Consider the following 14,766-nt stretch of genomic DNA (forward strand, 5'->3'; position numbering starts at 1 on the left):
TCTAGTGCAGAGACAGAGTATCGGACTATGGCTAATGCAACTTGTGAGCTCATCTAGCTTAAACAACTCTTGGAGAAACTTAAGTTTTGTGAAGTGTCCCCTATGAAGCTTGTTTGTGATAATCAGGCTGCCTTGCACATTGCTTCCAATCCAGTGTTCCATGAGTGGACTAAGCATATTGAAATCGACTGTCACTTTATTAGAAAAAAGCTTATTGAATGTGTTATTGTTACAGGATTTGTTAACTCAAGTGATTAACTTGCCGATGTCTTCACCAAGTCTCTAAACAGTCATCGGATAGAATATATCTGTAACAAGCTTGGTGCATATGATATTTATGCTCCAGCTTGAGGGAGAGTATTAGAATTATTAGTATAATTAGATATATTGCATATTGTTATATGAGTTTTAATTATTTATTTGTTATAACTATGTGTAATTAGGCTAAGCCCATAGACTAAGCCCGTAGGTTATTAGGCCCATTATGCCTATTATAAATAACACACTAAGAGACTAATCTCTTAAGTTTTTCTCTCATAATTGTTTTCTCACAAGTTGTATCTATTTTAAAAGGAACAAGAACGGATCCTTTATATATCTGTTGTTATATGTTAATGATATGCTAGTAGCATCGAAAAATAAAAATGAGATAAGGAGATTGAAAGCTCAGCTCAACAAAAAATTTGAGATGAGAGATTTGGAAGCAACAAATAAGATATTTGGAATGCAAATTTTAAGAGACAAGGAGGTAAGTAAATTGTATCTAATTCAACAGCGATACATTAAAACAGAAGACTAATGTTTTTGCTACTTTCAGATAGTGGAAAACTATGATTGAGAAATAAATCGACAGACAGATTAAGTGTCTCCACATTGACAATGGTTTAGAATTTTGTTCACATGAATTTAATGATTTCTGTAGGAAAAAAAGAATTCTAAGGCATTTTACAGTTCCAAAATTCCACCTTGACACGAAATTTAAATGGAATTATCCAAAAAAATTTCTTCCAACAAAATCATGAAGAATTAATCTCCTGATAAATACCAACCAAAACTGCACCACGAAAAATACCACCCAAATCCATACACAGTTTACTATAGTGGATATCTTCAGCAGCACTCAAAGCATAGACAACAAGATCAGCCTCAGAGAATCTTTACTGATCTTAATGATTTCACATTCACCAATGCAAACCCCCCTTGATGACTCCACCTTCATCTAAATCCATCTGTCCAAAATTGCACGCATGTTAACCTACCATAGTAAGAATCAAATATTCCGATTCAATAATGGAATATCATACTTCAAGGTAGCCAATACGAAGATCAAATAATGTCAAACGATCAATAAACAAAATCCCAACATAAAACAGATGAGGATATCGGATCTGGACAGCAAATTTGGACAAAAACAGATATGGATCTAGGCTGCAAATCTGGGCAAACAAACAGATTTGGATTTGTCAAATCTATAGTGAGCCAATGGGGTCAGGTCGGATCTAAACCAAATATGGGCAAGATCTAGGTTGGCTAAAACAACAAACAATGTCAGAAGTATCTGTGTGTTAATGGCAGACAGAGGCAGGACCTTCAGGTGATCGATGGCAAGGAGTAGCGAGTAGATGACAAGAACGGAGGCAACCGACTGACAAGGACGAGGTGACCGGCAAGAACGTCGTTGGCCGATCGAATAGAATAAAAACATACTAGAAATAGCGAAGGGTTGACTATCACGCGACAAGGCGACAGACGGTAGAATGCGAACAGCGATGGCGGGAGCACGAAGATTGATGGCAATGGTGAGGGGGAAACAACCGGCCAAGGCAGATCGACAGAAGCAGTTGTTGCGACAATTAAAGAAGATGAAGGGTCGCCCAAATCTAGCTGAAGAAGACACTGAAGCAGTCACATTTCAATTCGGAAACGACAAAGGTGAAAAGGGCTCTCGATGGCGATAGCAGCAACATCAATGGAAAACGCGTGGGCAGTCGACAGTGACAACGGCGACAAGCTGCTTGAAAGCCTGGCTGGAAGATAATGATGATATGCAAATCCAACGGCTGAGATCTGCCAAACATTGATGGTTTGATCCAACGGCTCTAATACCAGTTTATTACAAAATTTGATCAAATACAAACCACGTTCAAACCATCAACCACACAAACAAACATATAATTTTACGTGAAAAATCCAAATTGAAAAAAATTAGGGACAGAAAGAACAAAATATCACTGAGTAAATATTACTAGTACAAAAGTGAAATTGCCACACCAAAAATGTCACTAAGATAATATTGTTGCAACTAAATTCAAAGCATTGGGCACCTATTTATAGATCTAAAATCATTTATAAATGTGCACAGGAAATTATATCCTGATCAGAAGATAATTCATGAGAATATTCCTTCAAATGAGATAAATCCCACTCAAAATTGAATTTGACAACATTTTAATCATAGTCAAATTCGAAGTCACAATCACGATCAAATTAGGAGTCACAATCTTAGTCAAATTTGAATTTCGGGTCACAATTATAACAAAAAGTTTCGTGAGATGGTGCTGAATAAAGATAATTGATATGGTCATTCTCAATCACATAATTGATATTGTGAAACCAATTTGTACAATATGGAAGCACGACTTATCAAGCAATAACAATAAGACAAAAATTCAATAAGAAATAATGAATACTAAAAATTTAGAGCCAAAAGTTGACAGTTCTAGTATAGAGCTCATGAGAAATTTGATTTAAGGTATAACAGGTGTCAGATCCTCGGATCTGATAAGGGATCAATTGGGAAGGATTAAGAGTTAGAAAGAACTTGGAGGGAGAGAAACAGCAAGAAAGAGAGGGAATGTTTGAGAGAGAGAGAGAGAGAGAAAACAGAAAGTGAGAGAAAGATAACAGAAAGTAAGGGAAATGATTCTTTATTCACATGATAATCCCCATCCTCTAGTTGTGGCCTATATATAGCCCAACGATACCACTATCCAGAATGTACAATCCAATTAAGCACAACCGCTATGACAGCTAGGTACTAGCATTACAAGCAGAAAGTATAAGAAAAGAAATACAATGACTCTTCTGCCCCTATGAATGTAACAATACCCCCCCCCATTGAAACATTTCTTATCTCCAAGAAATTACAAAAGCTACGCAACTCAAGGAAATTGCTTAAGGAGGTCGGGCAAGCACTCTCATGTTGTGTGATCAGAGTGTAGGTGGGTCCATAGCACCAAAACTTGGGTTAACAGTAGAGAATTTTGGTAAATCACCCTCTTCTCCAGCACCGCTAGGGGATCCACATTCACTGTTAAATCTTTTACAATAGGGGGAAGATCCAAACTAGTGAGGTCAGTACGTGCCACCGATTTCTTCAATAGAGACACATGGAAAACTACATGAATTAATACTCCATTTGATAGCTGCAACCTGTATGCTACCTTCCTTACCTTGGCCACTATAGGGAAGGGACAGTACTAGTTTGGGTTGAGTTTGGTTGCAAGGGTCATTGAGAACACCTGTTACTAAAACTTTTCACCTTCAAATAAACCATGTCACCCATCTCAAACAATCTTTCACTCCTTCTATCTACCATTTGTTTCATCTTGTTCTATGCCACAGTCAGCTCCTTTTTAATCACTTGTAATGCCTCTTACTTTTGCTATAAATACTGATCCACCGCACTTCAACATTTGAATATCTCATAACAACGGGTAATATGGGTGGTTTGTAACCAAACAGGGCCTCAAATGGGGTCCTCTTCAAGGAGTCATGAAAATTAGAGTTATACTACCATTGGACAAGTGATAGCCACTTGTTCCAACTTTTTGGTCTAGAAAAACAAATGCACCAAAGGTAAGTTTTCTAGGCATTGGTTTACTTGTTTAATCTACCCATCAATTTCTGAGTGGTAAGTTGTTGACATATGCAACAACCATCAATGCTACTAACAACTCCTTGTCATAAATGCTTAGTCCCCAAGTGTTTTGGGGCTAAGGCTTGGCTAAGAAATGCTAAGGGTTTGCCCTCCGGAACCAACACAGCACCTACCCTTGTCTCATATGTGTCTCCAAAATGAAAGGCTTTGAAAAGTCAGTTAAGGCCAGTATAAGGGCCTGTGTCATAGCCTTCTTTAATGTTAGAAAGGTTGTCTCCACCTATGAATTCCACCCAAAGCTATTCTTCTTAAGTAACTCAGTTAATGGCTTGCTTATGATGCCATAGTCCTTGATGAACCTCCTGTAATACCTAGTGAGGACTAGAAAACCCCTCAACTCCTTGATAATTTGTGGTCTTGGCCACTCCACCATAGCCACAATTTTCTTTGGATCTGTGCTTACACCTCTTGTGATTATGTGGCCTAAGTATCCCACTTTTCTCTCAGCAAAAGTACATTTAGACCTTTTCACAAATAGTTGATTGGATATGAGGATTTCGAAGGTTGTCCTTAAGTGGATCAAATGTTGATCAATAGAAGGGTTGTATATGAGGATATCATAAAAAAAGACCGAGGATGAATTTCCTTAAATATGGGGAAAATATGTGGTTCAACAGAGTTTGAAACGTGGCAAGGGTGTTAGTTACACCAAACGACATAACTAGGAATACATATAGGCCTTGATGAGTCTTGAAAGCAGTCTTGGGGATATTAGTTGGACTCATCCTAATTTGGTGGTATCCAACTCTTAAGTCAAGCTTTGAAAAGGTAGTGGCTCCAGCTAGTTCATCTAACAAATCCTCTATGAATGGGATGAGGAATTTGCTCTTAATAGTAAGGGAGTTCAACTGGTGGTAATCCACACAAAACCGCCACATTCCAATTTTTTTTTTTTTTACTAGGAGAACGGGGGATGCAAAAGGAGTTTGGCTTGGTTGTATTATAGATTTGGCGAGCATTTCCTTGACCAGTTTTTCTATTTCATCTTTCTACAAGGGAAAACACCTATAGGATCGGGTGTTAACAAGTTCTGCATTGGGTTTTAAGTGGATAGTATGGTTAAGGAATCGAGTTGGGGGTAGGGTAGATGGTTTGGCAAACAAATCCTCAAACTCAATCAACAATGAGTGCAAGGGGTCACAAGAGTGTACCTCATTGAGAGAATATAGAGTGGAAGTAGCAGGCCATGAGTGGTCCTTTTTTTCTCTTATTGCATTTCCTCCCACCTCTCCTTCCTCAGCCTCCAACTCCACTACATATAGAGAATGTAATTGGGCTATGTCAGCTTCTTCATGCTGCAAAAGTTTCTGCAACCTTCTGCCTGTCACCATCTTGCATTCACCCACCTCTAAACTCCCTATCAAGGTTAACTTCTTCCCTGCCATTTCAAAGGTTACTTCAAGTTTATTGACATCAAAAATCAGGGGACTCATCCTCTTCATCCAATCCACCCCTAGAACAATGTGGCAGCCTCCTAATTTTAGGATTCTCAAATCCGCTGTAAATTCTTGACCCTACATCACCCATCTGAAACCTTGGCATCTGAATCTGCTTAACATTTTACTGCATCGGCAACTATAAGAGATAGAGGAAGGGTTGCTTGTGGTTGAGACTGCAGGTCCATGGTAGTGTCCTCATCTAGGAAGCTATGCGTGCTTCCATTGTCAATAAGAACCATCACTCTCTTCTTCCCCACTGAACCTTTCACCTTAATTATCTTTTCAGATGGGCAGCCTTGCAAGGCATGCAATGATATCTCCCCATCTTCTTCCCCTATAGTTTCGTTTCTTGTTACCTCCATTTCTACAGCCTCCTCTGCTCCTTCTTCCTCTTCTACTTGTCCCTCCATGTGCAATAGTTGCCTTTTACATTGGTGTCCAGGGGTATACTTCTCCCCACATCAGAAGCAAAGCCCAAGCTGTTGTTTCTATTTCACCGAAAGGGACTTGATTGGGGTTAGGTGGTGTGCAGCCTTGGGTAATAGGTTTCCCTTCTGCACCACCAGATTGCTAGGCTTAGTCATTCCTCCCACACTACTTTGTAAATCGCCCCCGATATAACCCTTAGATATTGACCTATGCTTCTTAAAAATTGCCTCCAAGGCTAACTCCTGGAGTCAGGCTTTCTCCGCAGCCTGCTTAACGATGGCTGACTGTAACATCTTAACAGTGGGTCTAAGTTCATTATTCAATCCGCTGATAAAAATAGACACCAACTACGGTTCATCCAAAGTTGAGAGAGAACGGATTAGCAGGGATCTCAACTCCTCAAACTTGGTTTGGTAGTCCTCAATTGATCCTTCTTGCTTAAGTTTGTTGAATTCCTCTACTATGTCTGTCATGGTTTTTTCTCCAAAAAGAGCACAAAAATCCTCCAGGAACTCCTGCCAGTTCAACTCAATTCTTCTTCTGCTCTAGCCTTGAAACCAAGCATCCGCCACATTGCTAAGGTAAGCGACGGCCAGATTCACGAGCCTTCTCCCACTTGATAATGTTGGAAGAACCACTTGCAACATCAAATCCACCATCACAGTTTGTCACCCTTGAATGTCGAAATCTCCAACCTCGACATTGGACCGTGATCCTGGTTCGCATACACTCCACTAGTGGACGTCTCTAGCATGAACTATGTCCTCTCCTCTGGAAAACAAAGGATCAAAGGCACGCTGTCAAATCCTTGATCCGATTAAAATCGAAGCAGTGGTGGACCTTGGAGGGAAGTCCACCGGTAAGCTTGCATTAGGCAGCAAGGAAAACATGCTCAGAACAATGCTCAATTGCTAGCCAAATCCAGCGAACTCTTCCTTGAGGCTCGTTACATCTTCTCGAACACCAGTGACCTCTGCTCGAACACTCTTCTCCAACGACAACATCGTCTCTCGAGTGGCCAAGTTTTCTACCCTACCACGACTCACCTCAGCCTTCCATCAATTCCAATTGATCCTCCCACTGCTCTTGATTCTGACAAAACCTAATCTCCATCACATCCAATCGGGTTTTCAACTATTTCATTCTAGTTCCCTCAGCCATCCTCTTAATCTATCGATCAGCCTTGATCAACCGAATTATCAAGGATCGAATCAATCTGTAGACCGCTACTAGAATCACCAATTGTCAATCACCCCACAATCCAATAGCGATCGCGATAAGTCAAATCACTCGGAATTGCTTCACCCCAACATTGCGACCTCCGTCAACAAGGCCAGAATCGCCTTGCTCTGATACCAATTGTCATATCCTCATATCTGACTAGGGATCAATTGGGAAGGATTAAGAGTTAAAGAGAATTTGAAAGGAGAGAAACAGTAAAAAAGAGGGAGAATGTTTGAGAGAGAGAGAGAGAGGTAACAAAAAGTGAGAGAGAAAGATAACATAAAGTGAGGGAAAGGATTCTTCATTCACATGATAATCCCCATCCTCTAGCTGTGGCCTATATATGGCCCAACGATACCACTATCCGAAATGTACAACCTAGTTAAGCACAACCGCTATAACAGCTAAGTACAAACATTACAAGCAACAAGTATAAGAAAAGAAATACAATGACTCTTCTGCCCCCAAGAATGTGACAATAGGATTGGGGAAAATTGTGATGACATTTTCCTAAAATAGGTGCCTAGTGTCACGACCTGAGGGTCCATTTGTAATTTCTTTTAAAATTTCGAATGTAAGCAAGAGCCAACTGAATTGTTAGCATTACCGTTGTACCCTTGGCAAGTTGTAACTATAGGGTTAAGCCTATAAAAGGCTGAGTCATGAGGATGGGAATTCATTGATGAATGAGAATTGAATTCTTTCCCTCTCAAATTCTCTCTCTCTTTCCCTCCAAATTCTCTCTCTGTCTCTATTATTTCTTCTCCCTTTCTCTTTTCTCTCTTCTTGATGTCAACAAACTTAAGTCTCACTCCCGAGACTTGACAATTTGGTATCAAAGACGGTCATCCTCAATTGTGATCCTACAACGATAGAACGAAATTGGGCGGAGTCGTGGTTTAGATGAAGTCAGAGGATATGGCAAAGGGCACTAGATCAAAGCAGTTGGAGAACCGGACGAAGGCGATGGAGTTTGGATTCACTCAAACTCAAGAAGTGGTGAAATAGAGTTGGGAGGAAATGCGAACAATTCTTGAGGAACTGCAAGAGGATATGGCGGCTTCCCGAGATGGCGTTTTGAGGGAATTAGCGAGGCACAGGGAGTCTATGGATCAACGGATCAGCAACGTGATCAGCATGTTGTCCATGCTCCCACAATTCCGGTTACCATCAGACTTCCCTCCCCATTCAGCTCCGAAGACGAGGACGTCCATCCCAGGCATTTTGCCAAGGCATCAGGGAGCATTAGAGGCCGATAATTCGCAATTCGAGGAGGCTAGTGACTAGGTAAGAGAGTTGAATTCCCCTAGATCTAGCCAAGGACCCATGCCTGCTAAAGATACCTCTATATAAAGGATCCAAACCACGATGGTGGATCCGTATATGCAAGAGGTATTTCCAATACTATCATATCCATGAGAACCAGAGGATCACCCTAGCTACAGAATATCTAAACGATGTGGTTGATTCCTGGTACCAAGGATGGTCCAGATCTAAGGGTAAGGTGGATTGATTTTGCAAAAGAATTGTGTATCCGATTTGGGGAAAGGAATATGGTAGACGTTATTGAGGAGTTTAACAAACTTAAACAAGAGAGAATGGTCACTGAGTACCAGGAGAAGTTTGAGGAGTTGGGGCCACTAATGTGGAGTGCTCAGCCCACTCTTACAAACCAGTATTTCTTTTCGAGTTTCATCAGTGGCCTTAAGGACGAATTAAGGTCCATGGTGAAAATGATGATGTCGGCCATGATGAGGGAAGTGGCAAAGAAGGCCAAGCTACAAGAGCTCACTCTAGAGGCCATCTTCAAGGGGAATAAGATAGTAGCAAGGACATTCACTACGGGAGGTGGCCATAAGGGGGGATCTAATGCAGCCGCCAACAAAAATACCACGATGGAGCAAAGCAAGTTGATGGGGTTATGTTATAGGTGTGGTGAAAAATACAGCCAGAGGCATCAATGTAGGAGGCACCTACTCAACATGGAAGGGGTAGGATGAGAATGAGGAAGAATCGGAGGAAAAGGAAAAGAAGCGTGAGTAGGAAGGAGAAGCACCTGAAGAGAAGCAAGGCCAAGAAGGTGGAGAAATCTGCTTTCATGCACTAAAGGGAGGCCCTACGGGCAAGATCATTAAAGTAAGGGGGGCAAATAAGGAAGAGGAAGCTCATGGTGTTTATCGACAATGGAAGCACCCATAGCATCCTAAATGAGGCAACGACCACTAAATTAAAGTGCATAACGACTCACGCTACACCCTTATCAGTAACGATGGCCAACAGGCATACAATGTACAATCACTATTAGTGTGTGGACTTTAAGTGGATGATGCAAGGCTATGAATTCAGGGCTAACTTGAGGGTCCTGGAACTTGGGGGTTGCGATATAGTGTTGGGTTAGACTAGATGAGAACAATCAGCCCATTAACATTTGATTTCAACAAGCTGGAAGTGACAGTGGAGATGGAAGGAAGAAAATTAACACTAATGGGCAGCTTGGAGCAGGAGGAATGTAGGTTGATTAAGGGGAGTTGGTTGCAGAAGCTATTAAAAACCAAAGGGGGGCAGATCACATAGCTATATTCAATCCATGTTGTGGGAAGGGAGGAATTAGCACTAGAGAAGGAGGCTAAAACAAAGGAGGAGGAAGCCAACCCTTGTCTTTTTTAGGTAAATACAATAGACAACTTGCACTTACTATTGGAAGAATTTTAAGGACTTATTCATTGAGCCTAATACCCTACCCCCCACAAGACCTTTGGACCATGCTATAACCCTTAAACCTCAAACCACACCTGTAAACCTATGAGCCTACCATTATTCACCTACTCAGAAGGCAAAAATTGAGAAACAGATCTCTACCATGTTAGCCACCTCTTTTATTCAACCCAACCAAAGTTACTTTGCATCACCCGTACTACTTGTAAAGAAGACAAATGGTTCTTGGAGATTTTGTATTGACTACCATCAACTCAATTCTCATACCATAAAAAATAAATTCCCTATCCCACTCATTAATAACCTACTAGATTAGTTGGTTGGAGCCAAGGTATTCTCCAAACTAGACCTCAGATCCGAATATCATCAAATTCAGATGAAACCTACTGATATACCCAAAACAGCCTTTCGAACCCACCAAGGCTTGTATGAGTTTGTGGTCATGCCTTTTGGACTCACAAACACTCCAACCACTTTCCAGGCTCTCATGAACCAAATATTCACCCCATACCTTAGAAAATTCATCCTAGTCTTCTTTGATGATATCTTAATTTAGAACCCAACCCTAGAACAACATATAGCCCACCTTCGAACCACATTTAAAGCCCTTAGATGCAACCAATTGTATGTCAAGCTATCTAAGTGTATCTTTGCCAAGGATGAGGTGGGGTATTTGGGGCATGTAATTACAAGTGGGAGTGTAAAGACTGATCCCAGCAAGGTCAATGCCATGGTGGAGTGGCCTAGACCTCAATCCATGAAAGAGTTGAGGGGGTTTCTAGGACTAACAGGGTATTACAGAAAGTTCATCCGGCATTATGGGGTTGTTAGAAAACCACTGACAAATCTTCTCAAGAAGGATGGCTTCCATTGGAACCCCCAAGCAGAGGCGGCCTTCTTGGCACTCTAGAAGGCCGTGACTCAGGCTCCTGTGTTGGCACTACCAGATTTTTCTAAACAATTTGTGGTGGAGACAAATGCTTGTGATAAGGGAATAGGAGCAGTGCTGATGCAAGAAAGAAGGCCTATAGCATACCTTAGCCAAGCCTTGGCTCCTAAGCACTTGGGGTGGAGTGTATATGATAAGGAACTACTAATAGTGCTCAAGGCAATAAACAAATGGAGACATTACTTGGAGGGAAACCCTTCTTTGATCAAGACTGATCACGAGAGCCTGAGGTTTTTATCTCAACAGAGGCTACCATCTCAGCTACAAGGAAGGGGGCTAGACCACACCATCCTTTACCGTAAGGGAAAGGAGAATGTAATGGTTGATGCCCCATCCAGACAGGGAAACATGGGGAGCAAGGGAAGTTGACATGCCATCACAGTTGTGGTACTTGAATGGGTGAAGGAGCTAGTGTAGAGCTATAAGGAGCTAGTGTAGAGCTATGATCAGACAGCCTAGCTAAAGCATCTTTTGCCCCAACTTGTTGCCCAACCAACAGGGAATCAGGGGTACTCTCTATCTAATGGTTTGATCAGGTTTAAGGGAGAATAATGGTGGGAGATGACAAGGGCTTGAAGGAGAGAATTCTAAAGTCTCTCCACTGCTCACCACTAGGGGGGCACTCAAGGATACAGCCCACCCTCCACATGGTGAGACAATTATTCTTTTGGCCAAAACAGAAAAAGGATGGAGTACAATTCGTGACGGCCTGTGAGACATGTTAGAGGTGTAAACATGAGCAAGTGCTTTACCCTGGTCTACTGCAGCCTCTAGAGATCCCAAAACATGCATGGGAAGGGATTTCAATGGATTTCGTGGAGGACCTACCCAAATCAGAAGGGAGGGATGTGATACTAGTGGTGGTGGACCGATAGCCTCACACATCCTTTTTCATCTCAGGAGGTGGCAAGGGTGTTTTTAGACTCAGTGGTAAGGCTGGATGGTATTCCTAAATCCATTGTATCGGATAGAGACAAGATCTTTACCAGCAACTTCTAGCAAGAGTTGTTTAAGAGCTAAGAGTGGGATTACACTTATCCATCACCTACCACCCTCAATCCGATGGACAGACCAAGAGGGTCAACCAGTGCTTGGAGTCTTACCTTAGATGCATGTGTTTCACGAAGCCAAAGAGCTAGAACAGATGGCTACTGCTAACTCAATGATGGTATAATTCATGCTACCACAGTGCAATCAGGAGGAGTCCATTTGAAGCCGTGTTTGGATACAAACCTCCTATCTTACCAGCTATAGCCAGCTCTACCACCAGTCTAGCAGCAGTGGAACTGTACCCACAACAAAGGTAGGATATGTTAGCCACCCTCAAGAGAGAGTTGGCCATAGCACAGAACAGGATGAAGCAAGTGGCAGACAGAAGGAGTGAAAGGGCGTTCGAAGTGGGGGATAGGGTGTTCCTTAAGGTGAAGAGATTTTTACAACCACCTTTCACTACAACACCTGTGTCCAAACTCAGTCCCGAGTACTTTGGGCCTTATACCATTGAGTACAAGGTGGGGAAAGTGGCCTATAGATTGAAGTTGCTTGCCGAAGTGAACATGCATCCAATGTTCCATGTGTCGTTGCTCAAAAGATCCATCAAGCAAAAGGCTCCCACCAGCTAACAGTTGCCAGCCATGGAGGATGAACTAGAAGAGACCCTGGAGCCTAGAGCTATCCTAGATAGAAGAGTGATCTATCAAGGAACTATGTCGTTGACCCAAGTCCTAGTAAGGTGGTCACACCTCCAGCCCGACCACACCACTTGGGAGTACTTGTCGAAGCTGCTGAAACAATTTCCCAGAGCTATGAGCCTACTCTAAAATTCTTGAGGACAAGAATTGTTTTGAAGGGTGGGGGAGTGTCACGACCCGAGGGTCCATTTGTAATTTCTTTTAAAATTTCGAATGTGGTGGGAGCCAACCGAATTGTTAGCATTATTGTTGTACCCTAAGCAAGTTGTAACCGCATGGTTAAGCCTATAAAAGGTTGAGTCATGAGGATGGGAATTCATTAATGAATGAGAATTGAATTCTTTTCCTCTCAAATTCTCTCTCTTTCCCTCCAAATTCTCTCTCTCTGTTCTTTCTTCTTCCTTTCTCTTTTCTCTCTTCTTAACGTTAATGAGCTCTCAAGTCTCACTCCCAAGACTTGAAACCTAGTTGTAATATTAGGGTTGCTTATTTGTGGAAAATAATTTCTAGTTTTTTATCTCTAGTTTTCTATGAAATTTTTACTTTTCATTTTCCATTGAAAATTTGGAAAATGTGTTCAAATGTTATATGTACAGAAATCTAATTTCCAATTTAGAAAATTGGAACCTATGTTCAAAAAGAGAGATATTTTTCTCTTCTGCATGCATTAGAGAAAGAGATGAAGAAGATTTGGGGAAAATTTTGCGGAGAACCACATTTTCTAAACCTCCAAAAATAAGGAAAACTTGGAAAACTCATGTTAGCAGTTTTCCATGTTCGGTTCAATATTGGACAACCACGTTTCCCAAGTCCTCGTTTTCTATTTAGAATTTTGTATTTGAACAAGTTTTCTAAATTTCTGTTTTTTGTGGAGTAATTTTCCGGAAAACTGGGGATGTTTCCCACAATTTAGCAGCCCTTTACAACCATGAAAAATTAATGTCAAATTTCTTCTCTACTCATATCTTTGACCTACTTTCCCTTTGTCAAGCTTTCCAGCAAACATCCTGAGAATTTTTTTTTTTTATTTTCATTCCCCATATGTATTCATATAATGAATTTTTATCTCTATCCTGAAATCATGAAAAGAAATCATTGTTTCAAAGTGGTTCATCGTGATTAACTGAGTGTGGTGTATTTTGGAATGTTCGATGAAAACATTGGAATTTTGATTTTCTAGTAAAGTTTCATGTTGTTCTCTAAGGAACGAGAAAATTTTCCACTGTTTCGATGGAAACAAAACAAACTCTGTTTCTTGTTCCTTGCACAATAGATCAAATTCTAGAACGTTACCAAGTTACAATGGCTAGTATGTCAAGTGAAATTGCAATATTCATGATGTGCGCTAATTCACCTCCACAGTGCCCAACTTAAGGAATAATATATTCGATTAGCATAGTACTAGGCTATACCCATGAAAATATAAATTATCAGGCACCTGTAGCAGCAGAGGTTCCATGCTTCTACACAAGTTCTCATCATGGCATAATGAGAGTATCAAATAATCAAGATATCTTCTCCAACGAATGGTACCTCCAACAATTTCTGTGACCTGTAAGGTGGAAAAAAATCACAAAGAGTTCGTTGAGATAACAGACTCAGAATTTCTTGAGAAAAATATACATAACAAAAACTATTTGGTCCAAGATAAAAATTGGTTTACCTATCAAAGATCTACCATGTAACCCCACGCAAAATAGATTAAACACACTAAAGAAAGCCTCCATGCAAGTATAGCATCCAGTTTAACATAGCATAATCTTTGGGCCAGTAATGGTTTTTTTATTGTTCCTTTTTCCTTTTTTTTTCTTTTCTTTCCATTAATTTCATTAATTTATTAGAATTATGATAATATGTCAAAACATAATTCTTCCTTTTGTAGTGGGATAAAGGCTTGATATGCTGTTGTTGTTGTTGTTTGGGTATCATGGTGGCAGACAAAACATGACAAATGAGTTAAAGAGGAAACCAGTCTGAGATCTCTATCATCCAAGGAAGAAGTGCGAAACCCCAGAGTTCTTTCAACATATCCCATCTCATTGTCACCCGATCCCTTTCCTTTCTCATTCAAAAGGTCAGCAAAGGCACCACCAAGTTCTATTCGCATCAATCTCACTGCAGACACTGTTTAAGCCAAAACCAGCAACAAATAAGATAAGAATTCGACAAACAGATGCAAATCCCCACATTCTTTCAACTGATTATACATTTTATATTCCATCAGATGACTGTGCACAGACTGGTCAGCAATCATTAATTTAAGATGACAAGCGAAATAGTCATATCATATCCAGCCCTATCATGCAGCTGTGCAAATAAAATCACAACGCAAACCTTTACACCACTTATTTTATTTGTATGCTTTGATTATTTCTAACC

At 40.8% G+C, this 14,766-nt stretch overlaps 1 protein-coding gene across 1 annotated transcript in view; it reads right to left on the reverse strand.

Annotated features, from left to right (window-relative positions):
• The window catches only part of LOC127792056 (uncharacterized), a 70,246-nt gene that overhangs the window by 54,593 nt on the left and 887 nt on the right, over window positions 1–14,766 (reverse strand). The window contains exons 3-4 of the mRNA XM_052322368.1: window positions 14,357–14,511; window positions 13,826–13,939 (exon numbers count right to left, since the gene is read on the reverse strand). Coding sequence (XP_052178328.1) covers window positions 13,826–13,939; window positions 14,357–14,511 — 269 coding nt within the window. The remainder of the gene's footprint in view (window positions 1–13,825; window positions 13,940–14,356; window positions 14,512–14,766) is intronic.

Source organism: Diospyros lotus, chromosome 15, assembly GCF_014633365.1.
Source record: "Diospyros lotus cultivar Yz01 chromosome 15, ASM1463336v1, whole genome shotgun sequence".
Lineage (NCBI taxonomy): Eukaryota > Viridiplantae > Streptophyta > Magnoliopsida > Ericales > Ebenaceae > Diospyros > Diospyros lotus.